This window comes from Apostichopus japonicus, chromosome 12 (assembly GCF_037975245.1).
Source record: "Apostichopus japonicus isolate 1M-3 chromosome 12, ASM3797524v1, whole genome shotgun sequence".
Taxonomy (NCBI): Eukaryota; Metazoa; Echinodermata; class Holothuroidea; order Aspidochirotida; family Stichopodidae; genus Apostichopus; species Apostichopus japonicus.
The window spans coordinates 29,479,974-29,492,189 of record NC_092572.1 but is presented as its reverse complement, the minus strand read 5'-3'; the positions used below and the strand labels follow the sequence as shown (position 1 = coordinate 29,492,189).

Genomic DNA, 12,216 nt, shown 5'->3' with positions numbered 1-12,216 from the left:
CAGATAGATTAGTACTGATCTCACATTTTTTTATCACATCCATTTAGAACATCAGTTATACATTAGCTAATGTCCTTTGCAGTATTTATATTATTACATTAAATATTCACCTTCTTTATACAGCTTCTCTTGCAGGTCTGTGCGGCCAGCTGCTTTTAAAGCCCTTCCCAGTACTCTGTATGTGGCTTCCTCTCCAATTCTCTGTTTCCAACTCAACAGCATCTTATAAACCATTTCCTCGTGTTGCCCAATGGTAAACTTTATCTTATGTCTACCAAGGTAGTCGTCATCCATTCCAAGATTTCTACCTATTTGTTGCCAAATGTCTGAAAGTTTTCCTGACAAATCCTGTAACAAATTATAAGGAGGCTATGCTTACCGAGTATAACTTCAAAATATATCATGTCCCCATTTAGAGCCCCAGTGAAATGACAAATCCTGTAACTGAGTATAATGTATTTTCAGTATTTTATGAGAAAAAATGCTACACAAACTGATTGCCCTGATACATAATCATGTATGCATGTTACAAACACGCTGCAGTAGAAGAAAGATTGTTACTGCTCTAACTTTACCCACAAAGCGGCCGTTGTTACTTCTGAAGATTCATTACATCTTGTCTGCTTGTCTGAGTGGGGTGCTGCCAGTCTCTGCAATGAGATATGCGTTAAGTTGGTTATGATAAGATTACTAAAGTTTTCGAAAAAAGTGCATGACCAAGTTTAATAGTAATTTGTATAAACAGTCTTATATATTATCTTAGGTTTAAGGCATCTCATACCAACATTTTCTTTACAGTTCTCTTTGGAATATACTTTCAAATAATAAATAGACTGAATGTTACCATCATGGAGTTATCTGTGTCTGCAGGTGTAGATTCATTAAGGCGTCTCTCATTTGAGGGTTGGACATCCACCAACTGCGCAGAACTGCCTGATTGGGATGCTGCCAACACTTCCTGCAATCAAGGATGTTGAAATGCGTCACAAACAATTGAAAGGTATAATTTACAAAATATTGAAATCCAGGATGAAATGCACTTTAAAAAATCACTTGTGTAAATAGCCTGGTACGTATAGAATTAGTACTAACTATTAAAAGCTAACTTATAAGGGACATACTGCTTTCAACTTATAAAAATGGTACCACTGATAAAAACAGATGCCCACACAATCTAGCATATCGCACAAACATTCTAGCTAACTTTAAGCACAGCAATTAGTTCATGAAAACAAGCATATATGCAACACTTTATTTCAAGATAAGTACACCATTAGACATCCAGAATGTACATAAAGATTAATGGACAACCATTACATTTAAATAATGATGCATACTTGAAAATATAAAATGTTAACCGCCACAGTCAAAGGGGATATATAGGTTAGAAATGATCATTATATCTCTCGAAAATTACTAACACAGGTCTAAAGGTTTTACTGTAACTTAGTGTTTGACTCATGTGTGACTGTGGTATGACTTGAGTAATATTGTTTTCATTAACTTATGTATGATATCAGACATTTATTTATATTGGGCAAATGCTAAAACAGTTCCATGTTAACAAAAGTGCAAACTTTCATTGCATGAAAACATTGGTGTATTGGGAAAATTGCATGAGAATGACATCAAGTTTATTGCAGGTAATCCTCAAGGTGACCAGAGCTACGTAAGTTATGTGAATGGTCAAATTAACAGTATGCTCAAATGGATATTAGGACAAATGTAGGTTACATAGCTATTTACAAACCTTGTATGGGACTCGCAATTCAATTGCTTCCTTCTGAGTAGCTTTGAAGAAAAAGACACCATCTTGATCTTGAACTTTCTTAAAGACAAATGGGCACGAAAATTCTGTATTGGTCACTACTTGCAAGAATGGAATTTCCTGCAGAAAAGAAAAATTGATAGTTTTCTACAAAGTGCATGTTTCATTGTATACTGCATGTTGCATGCAATATCAAGACTGACATAACTCTTAAACAAACCATGTACGTTTGTCTTCCTCAAATCCAATGACTATGGTAAAATTAAATACAGAACAAGAGTCCAATGGGCACAATGATTTAGTTGTGGAATATTCTTGCACCCCCCCCAAAAAAAAAAAAAATTATACCTTGAAACATAGTAATACCTCGAAACATGTTGACTCAAATGGTCCCAACAATATTGAGCCTTACAAATTCAGGCCCAAACAATGTGTCCCGATATGCATTTCTGGTGGAAATAAAAGTTGGGGCCAACTGGCGCAAAAAATGGGCACCGAATTCTTTGGGCCCGGATGGTTCCGAAGATGTAGGCCTCCATGGACCCACTTTTAACCCACTACTGTACACCAAGTTTGGCTACAATCATTCTTACGGTTGCGGAGTTAATGCAATGTGAATATTCTACATAGCAAGTATGACAAATATTCATCACTCCGTTACTGAGTTATCACGGACCAAAGCAAGTGCCACAGACGCCAGCCTGACTGCATAGGTTATGTTGCTTCCAACAAGGAACCAAAATAAATTAAAATGACAACCAATTTTGATATATTGATCTATGTAAGAACATTTAAATACAGGTGAACAAGTGACCAATGCTGCCACAAATAACATAAACGTTAATATATCAGCAAGTTCAATGGGGCTTCTCCTACATTCTAATCGAGGTCCTAATATTTCAAATGTCTGAATGAAAGTAGCACAATAATGTGAAAGAGTAGTGCTAACAAGCATGCGAATGTGCCAGATGAATTTGTATACACATGCGCTGGATGAATGACTGAAAGTTTCACTTGTACAATTCCACTGAACGAAAATATTAGCGTACTAGTTGAGGTGCTAAAACAAATTTTCTGACACGGAAATTCCAACAAATGTTCCAACGATCTCTTCATATTTCTTAATAATTACGAACAAGCTTATGGTAATCAACTCATCACATTGGATTGTTAAATTATATATAATGTCAGACAAGAATCTAATTACCTTTGATTTTGTATCTTCAATGCATTCCCAAGACTTTGGCCATATCTTTTCCAGTAATATATTCACAGGTAATTGTCCCTCTCTCCAAAATGTGAAGGGTTTTTCTTGCAAGACTCTCAAATTATTATTCTCAATTATCTTGAAGAAAAATCAAAACAAAGTACTGAAAACTTATCAAGAAAAGCAGGAGATGCCTGTGAAAAGATATTACAGTTTAAATGTCTAGATATGTTATTCTTGGAGCTATTTCATCTTCAGAACATACCTACACAAAGATTCCTAGGCAAGGATGAGTCTTACTTGGAACAGGGACTAGTTCCAAGACATTGGAAAATTTAGGAGAACGTAACATGTAAGACAAAGGAATTTAATAATAGCTTCTATCACATTACAATGCCAAACACTCAGATGTATGCATTAAATATGCAATGCAATAGTTCTTATCATGGCCATTTATTAAATGTGTATGCGTGTTTATTGAAGATGACAGTTTAAACTTATCCAAATCACAGCACTCTCATAACACTTTAACCATAATTAAATTCACATGTATAATATTGTGTAGTAACTTCCGAATGCCCCCTAACTTTGCAAGTGATAAGTGGTAAGTCAAGTTTTAACCACTTCCACAATCTCACTTTGAATCAACAAAGCTTTAAAATACTTTCCACATTGGCAAAAGGAAACATCAATTGCTTACTTTGAGACACATTCGTGGATTATTGCACTCACTTTAGCAGAATAGTACAGTTATCTTCATCGCATATGCAAAGTAAGATTGTTATTGCTGTTGGTGTTTAATTAAACCATTTAATAAATCACACAGTTGAAGGATAGAACTTAACCACTGAGCAATCACAGCGAGATCGTCATTGCCATTATCCTTTTAAAGAACATTAATGGCCCTACTATCGCAAATTACCATAAACCATCATGATTTGGTCACATAGATGTTAGAAATAAATAAAATAAGGTATTGGCGGTAGCCCTACTGATAAACACCCTACATTATTATTATTTTACAAAACGATTAGCTCAAAGTTCATTTTGATGATAGCAACTATTACATATAACTCACCTGTCTTTGACCTGGCAAGTCGATGTAGTATCCAAGTTCCATATGTATACAGTTGGGAGGCAGATCTCGCTGGCTACAAGCAGCATAGACCTGGATCTTCTTAAATTCAACATCTCTATCATCAATCCGACATGTCTCCCATGAAAAGCTTTCAACCCAGATTATGCAGTTTGTTTCATTCAGTTGATACAAAGCATTTTGTTTTGGTCTCCACTTCGGCTGAGTCCCTACAAAAGTAAAACAATCACAGTGCTTTGCTTTGTGTTTAGGCAGTGAAGCCTTGAGATAGTGAAGGGCGCTTTGCGTTGTACAACAAAAAGCCATATCATTTGTATTTCTTCATACATACATTGTGCATTCGACTTTGAAACTGAATTTGATTTTACCCGCTTTTTCGAAAGAGTAGGAGTGCTTTGCACAACTGAGACATGTTATGATGACCAGAGTGGTAATAACTACACTCTTGACTTAAAAACCAACTTTGAAAACTTTTTTTCCCCGCCTCTAATGACTAGAGTAAGTGGAGTGTATTTTTGTTTTAAATGTCTGCAAAGTGTCATTTCCGGTAACTGAGAGGCACATGGCAAACCATTTCTTACTTGTATTATTTGAGTGCTCCACTCAAATAGTGTCATAGTTAGCCCTGGAAAATGCCGTGAAAAAGCAACCCTTCCTCCTCCAAACCCTCTTCCAACACACACAATACTTCCATATTATTCTGTACTAACAGATCCCGCCTTATGAAGTGAGAGTACTATAAGTTTGATTCATGTTTACATTAAGACAGTCTTCAAAGAATGAGATGCTAGCAAGAGTATTAGCTTTAGTGTGTCGTTTTGCCTACAAAGCTTTGTCCGATCATGGTAAGTGAGATATAATTTAGGTCTTAGAATCATAGTTGAGTAAATGTAGGCAAATGATTTATAAGAAGATACCAGAACATACATGGCTAGGCTGACGTTCTAGCCTACCTCAAAACTCAGATTACTGGCTATGTCTATACTGCTTATTCCCTTTTGCTAAATTTACGGTGTTGGGAATATGCCTATTTTCCTAATTGAATTGCTAATGATAACCCAGGACATCATAACCGTCATCTCATGCTATTCTGGCATGTGGGTATATCGTTAGGGATACAGTTTTAAGTAAAATGAGGTTGTGATAAGTTTTCATTAGGTTTTGGTCATTTCACATCGGAAAGCCGTAGCCGGTCTAGGGGCCTAGGCTAAACCGTATCCAGGGTCCAGTTAATAACAATACAGCAGCTAAGCAGACGACACTGTAGTAAGTTGATTCCTATGTACTTGCTTCTACTATCGCTTCCTAAGAATTACCTGTGAAACTGCAGTCCACTGCCACATTATTGACGATTCTGGCACACAAATGCGGCACACGATATCACAATTTCGACTGATTTATGTCAAATTGATCACGCTGGTTATGTCAAAGACGTAGTGTTTGTATTACGAGCACTGTACAAGTAAAGCGCCACCAGTATGATGGGTGGCTTCATTATATGTGACATGACGTCATTCTCCCTACTTCAAGTTCTATGCATATAACACACTGTAACGTTTATCCTAACGAAGTCTTAACACTGCCTTCTAGTAAGATTGGAATCACTGCAACATTCTTAATTGCTATGAAGGTCAGTAATGTTACTACAGAAAAAGCCTTTGTCTCAGGAACTCAAGTCCTCCGAAATGTTTGCGTCCAGTAATAAAAGAGCTTGCCTTTTGATCGAACACCAATTGTGTTCATTATATGACCTACTTTACTAGTGTAGTTGTAAATATGCTATTGTATCACTGCCTATACTGTGTGAATGTTCTACACAATACACTTGGCAGTTGGCCAAATGTACAAGCTTTGCTAATTAACTAATTCAATTCCTGTGTTTATTACTATTGGCAGGAGAAAGCATGTTAATACTATGGTCCAAAGTAACAACAAAAATAACCTGATTGAATGCCTATCTGTTCCTGTGTTTCATAATTTTAATTTCTCCGTCCTAAATGCTCGGTCAGTATGCCAAAAGACATCCGCAATTTTGGACATTGTTCATGAATACCAGCTGGACCTATTTGCCATTACTGAGACCTGGTTGGCTCCAACTGGTTATGACGTGTTAATCCGTGCCCTTACACCACCTAACTTTGACTTTATCCATTTGCCACGTGGATCACGTGGAGGTGGTGTCGGCTTTCTCTCCAAGAAATCGTTGTCTTTTAATTTGATTTCTTCAGTTACATATCATTCTTTTGAGAGTCTCGAAGTTTTTCGTGCATTAGCGAATCTGAGAGTTGTGGTTCTCTACCGTCCACCTCCTTCTACTACCAATAAATTCACAGTCAATTTCTTTCTGGAAGAGTTTACTGATTATGTAGTTTCTTAACACTACTCCTGGAAAATTACTCATAGTTGGTGACTTCAATTTTCATATGGATAATTCTGAATCTCTTGACGTTAAAAAGTTTACATCCCTTCTTTACTCGGGAAACTTGTGCCAACATGTTACTACACCAACACACAAACATGGTCACATTCTTGACTTAGATATTTCTCGTGTCACAGAGCAAGTTATTAATGACATTTCTGTATTGGATCCACATGTATCTGATCATATGATTATTACCGGTAACATTAACTGTGCCAAGATCGCTGTTGTGAAAAAACCAGTCATATGTTATCATAGGACACAAGATATTGACTTGGTTCAGTTTAGATCTGATATCAATGATAGCCCAATTTGCAGGGTTGATCAAAAGGGTTCACTCCCTGAACTTGTTTCTACTTATGACTCATTAAGTTCTATTATTGATAAACATGCCCCTGTTATTAGGAAGGTCGTCAAACCTGACAAGAAAACTGAACCTTGGTTTAGTCTGGATATTGTCCAAGCTAAGAAAGTTAGGAGACAGCACGAGCGTCAGTGGCGCAAAACAGGTTTATCTGTTCATAGAGAACTTGTTAAGGAACATTGTAAAGTTGTGCAGAACAAAATTTATATTGCAAGGAGAAATTATTACGCCACTATTATTGCGGATGCATCATCTCCTAATAGTCAGGTGGCTTAGCGACAATTTTCAGGCTTAACGTTACCGGCTGGAAAAAAGTACCAAATTTGGCATGATGTTTCTTTTCGACCTATCTATTTATTTTATCCGTGGAACCCACTTGATCGGCTCCGATTTTTCAAGATGGCGGCCAAAATTCAAGATGGCCGCCAGAAAAAAAGGAAATGTCATATATCTGGCTGTAAAAATCGGAGATGAACAAATAAGGGGTCAATTCAGGTGTTTCCGGGGTCACTGAAACAGATGATGATCATGGCATGTTGCTTGAGCCACCCACTTTCAAGATGGCGACCAAAATCCAAGATGGCCACCAGAAAAAAAGGAAATGTCATATATCTGGCTGTAAAAATAAAAAATGAACAAATGAGGGGCCATTTTAGGTGTTTTCGGGGTTCACTGAAACAGATGATGGTCATGGCATGTTGCTTGGGCCACCCACTTCCAAGATGGCGGCCAGAATCCAAGATGGCCCCCTGGAAGAAAAGGAAATTTCATATATATTTATTCCCCAGACACCCTGTGCCCTTTACTGATCGGGACCATCAAACCGTCCGTCCTCAAAAGTGTAAATGAAACCGGGCTAGCACCCTGACTATATGTTATGGCTGGTATTCTAATTGTGTCACTTTGGCTCAGGAAGCCACTTATGACTTATTGGGGAACTTTGAGGTGTGATCGACCGTGGATAGACACTGTCGCAAAGCCCGTATTATATGGGAGTTACGAGTGTCATGTAAGACTGATTACATTGAGTCAACTATATAATAGGGTAACTTGAGGGAAAACCGACCAGATGTGAATACCGACTCATTGAGAGATTTTGTACGATTGTGCACCCTTCATAAACACAACATCAATTGTGCGAACAACACACGCTACGTCAGGTCACTAGGCATCTGAGACATTTAGGTTGTTCTTTTCGAACCTGTACTCCAGGGCTGCTGTTAGCGAGGATCTCCTGGAAGACTTGTTGTCTGGTAAAGATAAGCCCCCCCCTCCTTCATAAACGCAACGTCAATTCTGCGAACAACACCCGCTAAGTCAGGTCACTAGTCATCTGAGGTCAACCAATAACACTTATAACCAATAACACAACAATAACAACCAATAACACCAATAACGAAGGCGTGAAACCATCATTCCCACACCAACCGGACAAAGGGACACTCCAGCAAAAGGTGTTGCATAGTCCTGATGGCTTTACAGCCCACACAGGGACAAATCCCATAACCTAATCCCCACCTGACTAGGCGAAAATGGTTAGTGATGAGGACCCCATGTACAATCCTCCTCGCCAAGTCCCGGAGACGGCTATCTAGTGACTTACAACACACAGACCACCACACATCTGGAGAGATTTGGCAAGCCGACGGGCACACATGCGCGAGCATTGAACATAACACAGAGATTGATTCTACAAAGTGAGTTACCAATCTGAGTATACACCCCGAAGGGTGTGTCGCCTTTGGCCGGTTATTGGAAAAGGATCCGGGCCAGTAGTGGCGAAAAAGAAACCCACCCCAGTGTCACACCCCCCCAATAATTTGGTCGCTGTCGGCAAATTTTGGGTCTGTCGGCAAAAGGAGAAAAGGTGAAGAGAGCGGAAGGGGAAGAAAGAAGGAAAGCTGAATAGAGAAAAGGAGAACGGGAGCTTCTTCCGTGCCAAATTTGACTTAAAATATCAACTAAAAATTTTCCAAAGGGGAGGGGTAGACCCCCTACCCTTAGACCCCTCCCCCATTTCAGTCACCATTTCCAGATCCGTCGTCAAATCAAATTTGACTTAAAATATGCACCAGATTGCATCTAAGGACGTTTCAAAACTAAAAATTTTCCAAAGGGGAGGGGGTAGACCCCCTCCCCTTAGACCCCTCCCCCATTTCAGTCACCACTTCCAGATCCGTCGGCAAATCAAATTTGACTTAAAATATACACCAGATTGCATCTAAGGACGTTTCAAAACTAAAAATTTCCAAAGGGGAGGGGTAGACCCCCTTAGACCCCTCCCCCATTTCAGTCACCACTTCCAGATCCGTCGGCAAATCAAATTTGACTTAAAATATACACCAGATTGCATCTAAGGACGTTTCAAATCTAAAAAATTGCCAAAGGGGAGGGGGACACCCCCTCCCCTTAGACCCCTCCCCCATTTCAGTCACCACTTCCAGATCCGTCGGCAAATCAAATTCTCCACACCCCCCCAACAAAAACCCCTTCGCTACGCCCCTGCCCAGAACCTAACAAAAAAGGCAAACGAGGGATTCTCAAATGCAACGAAAAAACCTTTCAAAAGTAGGAAGCGCAGTTAAGATGGTAGGTGGACCAAACCATGCCCAAGGGGGTCTTTTACAGAACGGTCCTTTTGAAAAGGTTTGGTTTGCACTTTCCCCAAATGAAATCAAACATGATCCTCTCCAATCGCACCAAGGCATAATCCGGTGCAGCGATCACCGTTCCAGGATACCAAAGGAGAGGAACAATAAAACGATTGACAACTGTAACCTTCCCAGGGAGGGAGAGTCACCTCCGATTGAATGTGTCGAGCCTTGCCTCCACCTGATCAGCCTTCTCGGCCCAAGTGGTGGCCTCCGGGGCACCATAACCTAGCCAGATGCCGATTACCCTGATCATGACATCTGTCCAAGTAGCATCGAACGGGAGGGATTGGCCACGCCAACCTCCTGAACTCAGCCCTTTGGTCTTGGACTTGTTAAGTCTGGCACCAGTAGCCTCTTGGAAGGTGGCGAAAAGCTTCGATAAAGGCTTGAAGGAGACGAGGTCCGACACAATACAAGTGACGTCATCGGCATATTGCACACATTTAACTCTAGCCCCACCCGGTACATTGAAAGGCCGAAACCCCAAGCATCTGTCCAGCGAGGTACTGAGCGTTTCGCTGAAGAGAACATACAACAACGGGGAGAGGGGACAAACCTGACGGACTCCCCTTCGAACCGGGAAGGGACCAGAAGTAAGTTCGTTAACAGTGACCATGCTCGTGACGCCCTTATATAGTAACGAGACCCAACGAATAAACACCGAGTTCAATCCGAAGGACTCGCACAGCGCAAGTCTGGAGAGGACCTACAATATCCGGCATCAAATCCGCTAAGCGATTTCCTAATGCTTTGGCCAGGATTTTGTAGTCCCGATTTAACAGCGTTATTGCACGCCTATTAGGGTCTAATGGGTCTTCCGACTTTGGGAGGAGAACAATATTTCCAGCCCTCTGTGTTTGGCTCATGTAATTCAACTGGAAAGCGGTAGCGAACATGTCTCTAAAGTCCCCACCGAGAACCTCCCAGAAGGTCCTATAGAACTCAGCAGGGAGGCCATCGGGACCGGGGACTTTCCCTTCTTCATCGCTGCTACCGCTGTCGAGAGCTCACCAACGGAGAGATTCGAACCCAAGCTATCGTTTTACTATGAGGAGGGGGGGGGGGGGGCCTTGTCTATACCAGACAACAAGTCTTCCTGGAGATCCTCGCTAACAGTAGCCCTGGAGTACAGGTTCGAAAAGACTACTTAAATACCTCAGATGCCTAGTGACCTGCTTAGCGTGTGTTGTTCGCACAATTGACGTTGTGTTTATGAAGGGTGCACAATCGTACAAATTCTCTCAATGAGTCGGTATTCACATCTGGTCGGTTTTCCCTCAGGTTACCGTATTATATAGTTGACTCAATGTAATCAGTTTTACATGACACTCGTAACTCCCATATAATAACAGGCTTTGCGACAGTGTCTATCCACGGTCGATCACACCTTAAAGTTCCCCAATAAGTCCTAAGTGGCTTCCTGAACCAAACTGACACAATTAGAATACCAGCCATAACATATAATCAGGGTGCTAGCCCGGTTTCATTTACACGTTTGAGGATGGAAGGTTTGATGGTCCCGATCAGAAAAGGGCACAGGGGTCTGGGGAATGAATATATATGAAATTTCCTTTTCTTCCAGGGGGCCATCTTGGATTCTGGCCACCATCTTGGAATTGGGTGGCCCAAGCAATATACCATGGCCATCATCTGTTTCAGTGAGCTCGGAAACACCTTAATTGACCACTCATTTGTTCATCTCCGATTTTTACAGCCAGATATATGACATTTCCTTTTTCTCTGGCGGCCATCTTGGATTTTGGCCGCCATCTTGGAAGTGGGTGGCTCAAGCAACATGCCATGATCATCATCTGTTTCAGTGACCCCGGAAACACCTGAATTGACCACTCATTTGTTCATCTCCGATTTTTACAGCCAGATATATATGACATTTCCTTTTTTCTGGCGGCCATCTTGGATTTTGGCCGCCATCTTGAAAAATCGGAACCGATAAAGTGGGTTCCACGGATAAAATCTATAGATAGGTCGAAAAGAAACTCCATGCCAAATTTGGTACTTTTGTCCGGCCGGTAACGTTAAAGTTGCTAAGCCACCTGACTATAAAGATCTTTTCAAGACTGTTGATTTTCTTTCAAATAAATAGAAGTGTGCCATTCTGCCGAACTATTCCTGCCATACAGAGTTATCTGAGAGATTCTCACTTTACTTTTCCAAGAAGATCTCGGAACTTTGTACTATGTTAAATCGTCAAGGCGTTCATCTTTCTGCAAATTGTTTGACTGAGCCATCGCCTGCATCTTCGTTCGACAGTTTCTCTGAAGCTACTGAAGATGAAATACTTAAAATTATCAAAAACTCTCCATCAAAATCGTGTATGCTTGATCCGCTGCCAACATGGTTAGCTAAAGGTTGTTCAACAGAACTCATTCTTCTCATCACGAATATTGTCAATACTTCTATGTCAACAGGAACCGTACCCGATTCCTTTAAGGTTGCTCATGTGACACCTGTACTTAAAAAGACCAGCTTAGATAGGAACTGTTCAAAAAATTATCGCCCTATTTCGAACTTGAGTTTCGTTTCAAAGGTTTTGGAAAAGACAGTTATATCTCGCTTAATGGATTATCTTACACAGGAGAATCTTCTCGAACCATACCAGTCAGCTTATAAGTCTGGTCACAGTACGGAAACTGCCCTCAATACAGTTCATAATTTTATTTCATCCAAGCTTGATGAAGACTGCTTTG

At 40.4% G+C, this 12,216-nt stretch overlaps 1 protein-coding gene across 27 annotated transcripts in view; it reads right to left on the bottom strand.

The window, feature by feature from the left end:
• Positions 1 to 12,216, bottom strand: part of LOC139977164 (uncharacterized) — a 371,700-nt gene that overhangs the window by 70,481 nt on the left and 289,003 nt on the right. For 4 of the 27 annotated variants that reach the window (XM_071986371.1, XM_071986377.1, XM_071986370.1 and 1 more), the window contains 2 exons: positions 4,054 to 4,280; positions 2,814 to 3,113 (listed from right to left, as the gene is read on the bottom strand). The exons of the other annotated variants lie outside the window; for them this stretch is intronic. In XM_071986371.1, coding sequence (XP_071842472.1) covers positions 2,829 to 3,113; positions 4,054 to 4,280 — 512 coding nt within the window. In that variant the 3' untranslated portion in view covers positions 2,814 to 2,828. Of the gene's footprint in view, positions 1 to 2,813; positions 3,114 to 4,053; positions 4,281 to 12,216 lie in introns of those variants that run through there. 27 annotated transcript variants of the gene reach the window in all.